Source organism: Rasamsonia emersonii, assembly GCF_000968595.1.
Source record: "Rasamsonia emersonii CBS 393.64 chromosome Unknown ctg1118621760619, whole genome shotgun sequence".
Taxonomy (NCBI): domain Eukaryota; kingdom Fungi; phylum Ascomycota; class Eurotiomycetes; order Eurotiales; family Trichocomaceae; genus Rasamsonia; species Rasamsonia emersonii.
The window spans coordinates 14,501-18,014 of NW_013562858.1; the positions used below are offsets into that span (position 1 = coordinate 14,501).

At 54.0% G+C, this 3,514-nt stretch overlaps 2 protein-coding genes across 2 annotated transcripts; both read right to left on the reverse strand.

Moving 5' to 3' along the window:
- Positions 1-607: 607 nt before the first annotated feature.
- Positions 608-1,315, reverse strand: T310_7963 (uncharacterized protein; the record flags this gene model as incomplete). The annotated part of the gene is made up of 2 exons (XM_013469254.1): positions 608-811; positions 1,136-1,315. 2 exons carry the CDS (start codon positions 1,313-1,315, stop codon positions 608-610), a joined length of 384 nt encoding a protein of 127 aa, XP_013324708.1.
- Positions 1,316-1,773: 458 nt separating this feature from the next.
- T310_7964 (uncharacterized protein) lies at positions 1,774-3,003 on the reverse strand (the record flags this gene model as incomplete). The annotated part of the gene is made up of 4 exons (XM_013469255.1): positions 1,774-1,861; positions 1,915-2,109; positions 2,161-2,775; positions 2,837-3,003. 4 exons carry the CDS (start codon positions 3,001-3,003, stop codon positions 1,774-1,776), a joined length of 1,065 nt encoding a protein of 354 aa, XP_013324709.1.
- Positions 3,004-3,514: the final 511 nt, after the last annotated feature.

Here is a 3,514-nt window from a genome sequence, read left to right on the forward strand (position 1 = left end):
GAACAAAAAAAAGGGGATACGAGGAGATCCTAATTATAAGCAATAATATTATTACCAGTTCTATTCCAGGGGTGCATGCGCTCCTAATAATCTACTCTATTAACAATTAATGGAAAATAGAAATAAAATAAAAATAAGAATTATTATTACTCCGTATAGTTAATAGCTAACAGCTACCTCGGTAATAATCCCGATTTCAATTCCAAGGCTCGAAGCTGTCTGTTTGAGCCCTTGTCTCAAGAGCTGTCACTGTCAGCCTGTCGACTCTACGGAGAACGGAGTAATAACCCTAATCTCAATGGGGAATGGAAGTACAGAGTACACAGAGTCCGTACGGAGTACGGAGTACTCCGTAGGGGGCGGAGTGACCTCAGTGGACGGTTTATCCTTTCTTCCGCTTAGTTAAGGTACCTAGCTACCTAAGGTAACTAACTAAGCGCTGGTGGTCCTCCTAACACGCGCCAACGGCAATAAACATGAGACGGCCAGGGCCGCCATGCTGCTTCTGCCGCGGAGTTTCACCTTCTTATCAACATTACTCCGTATTATTTTTAGTTCTAATATTATAATATTGTTATTATCGGACCCCTGAAAGGATTACTATTATCTATCCCAGATTAACTTCCATCGGAACGGCCACGCCCTCGACTGCCGACGTCCATGCACGATTGCCCCTAGGGGATCCTGGGCTATTGGATGGATCCTTGGCGTGCTTGACAGCGGATGCGGGTGGAGCGCTGGATACTCTCCAACGAATAGAATCCATTGATTTTCCTCTGCTAGCTTCGGCCCGTCCAACGGGCCGCCTCAGCTGACAGCTGGCAATCATTTGCTACCAGCCTTTCCTCGGTAACTCTCAGCTTTCTCCCTGTCGATAGGTTAATGGATTTCCCGCCTCCTCTTCCTCCTCCTCCTGCATGGTGCGGATGACGATCCCGCTGTGCTGTCGTCCTATCGTCCTGTCACTGTCACTGTCGAAGTGCTGTCGTAGTGATGGAGATTTCCGAATCTAGACTGACCTCCGTCAACTACGATGCAGCCTGCCAGCCTATAGACCGCTGCGTCTTGACTCGTGGTTGCAGGCTTGCAGCACCGCCCCATAACCATGCCCATCCTTCATGATTCATGCCCTCACACCACCGTCGTCGACCTGATCCGCCGCACCGGGAGCAAACGGCCTCTTAGCCATTGCAGGCTTAGTCGCCACGCAGTCCTGTCCATCGAGCTGGCGTCGCCGCGTCGGTTGCAGAGCGACGGATGACCAGTCGTCCAGCCAAAATCCGGCAGTGGCCACACCACCCACAGTGCGTTCCATTCTGTCGGTTCTCAATCGGTCGGATCAAACGTCCCTTGCCTACTGCCGAACGTATCATCTAAACAGAGCGCGGGTAAATTCACGGCACTTGAAGACAGCCAAGTCTCAGTTCTGTTTTTTTTTTATGCCCTTGATTGGTTCAACCTAACACAACTCATAGTCCAATCCAACACATGCGCCAGGTATCAATAGTATTATCTCGCAAGTGACAGAAAAAATGTATGTATGAATCAATGCTATGCAACGCAGGGGGTTCTCAGAAAGAGTGACGACAGGAGAGCTTGTCTTTTTGGGGTTTCCAGCTCGTAATTTTCATCAACAAGGGTCATACCAGGGAGGGGAAGCAATGCTCAAACAGGCAATCACGGTAGTGCTAAATGACGGTGGTAACTGGCTCCGAAAACAGCAAAATGTAAGCAGCAAACGAAAAAAAAAACACCTCAAAAACCAACGCTCCGTCACGTTGTGTCGATCGACAACTGCGCCAGCCGCTCCTCGACACGCCGCAAAATCTCCGGATCCGGTTCCGGTTTGACTTTCTTCGGCCTGCAGACACGTCAGTAGAAAATCCCACAGTCCTAAAAGCAGTGGAAACGTACGGGTCTCGGATTGTATCTGGCCCCTTCTCTTGCCCACAGTTGGAACATGTCTTCTCCCCAGGCCTGTACAACGTCGAGCACTGGTGGCAGATGTACCGCACCCGGCGGCGTGGCTTCCTCCAGACACGTGGGCGAGGCTCTGGCGGCGGATCGGCATCCCCTGGATAGCCATCTGGATATTTGTGAAGCTTGGCCCTGTAGTCAATTAGTATAATATTTCATGTCGACCTAAATGCCGGTACATACGGATCGCGAGGACACTTCTTGCACCGGATATGGTGGCAGTTGGTGCACTCTTTGGCATCGCCAATGAACAAGGTGTTGCATCGGTGGCACGTCCGGCGAACTCGCTGTCGGATCGGCTTGCGGACGAGATCCTGGCCGCCAGTCCGGGACGGAATGGTAAGCTGAGGAGTCTTGCTCTTCTTCTTCGGCTCGGGCGCGATGGTCTGTCCAGCCGCCTTGGCCTTTTCGGCCGCTTTGGCCTTGGCCCTCGCCTCCTTCTCTTCCCTGGTCCGAGCAGGCGGGTAACGAGGGCACTTCTTGCAGCGCACATGCTGGCAGTTGGCGCAGACCCGGTCAGGGCCAAAGGTGGTCTGGCAGCGGTGGCAGGTGCGGCGGACCCTCATGCGAATCGGCTTCTCGACACGCTCAACATTCAAGTTGCGAGGCGACATCCATTCCTCAGGCTCGAGAGTCAGACCGTACTTGGCAAAGAGAGCGCGAGCCCTCTCCTGCTGCGCGGCGCTCCAGCGATAGCCAGTAGGCTGGGTGGTCGGGGCAGTCGTGGTCGCAGTCGTCGTAGTCGTGGTGGCAGCCGGCTTGCTGGTGGTCGGCGTGGACGCCGTATTGTTCTTGCTACTGCAGGCAGATTCAGATCAGTATGCAAACTCGCACGGGCGGATTCAATGGCATTGCTCACGCTGCAGCTTTGCTGGACTCGCCGCCCGTGATGTCGGAAAGGCTGGTGATGGACAGTCGCTTGGAACCCCGGCGCAGAATGGTGCTCATGCGCCTCACGTACTTGGAGAGGCCCTCCCTCTCCCTCTCGGTACTGGGGCGTTCGGACGATTGTCGTTGTTGAGACATGGTGGTAGATCAGAATTGAGGTGAACAGATGCAGTGTCGAAATTCAATTGAGCGTTCCAGCAGTCTCTGATCGATCCCAAACACACACAACCCAAGCAAATCAAACTGACGTGCACAGTTCCTGACTGGCTGGGTGCAACATCCGGAGAATAAAAGGGCAGGCGTCACGACGACTCCTCACTGGCGGTCAAGCAGGACCCGAACCGACGCGCTGGGAACGGAAGCTGCACACGACTTGATCGAATGGGAATCCGGTCTGGGGGCGCAGAATGTGACAGCCAACGGGAACCTGGATCCGGCACGGAGTGATTGGGCAGGCAGCGTTGGGTGCGCAGGCAGCGAATCGGCCGTACAACGTGGCCTTGTCGAGTCTGCCACTCGAGGACAGACAGCCTTGGAGAGGCTGAAGAGGTGAAGAGGAGGATGGGGAAGGGAAGGAGGGAGGAGGAGGAAGAAAAGGTTGCAGAAAAGGGAAATATTGGAGAGAGCAGCAGGCTGGGGGGAGGGCGAG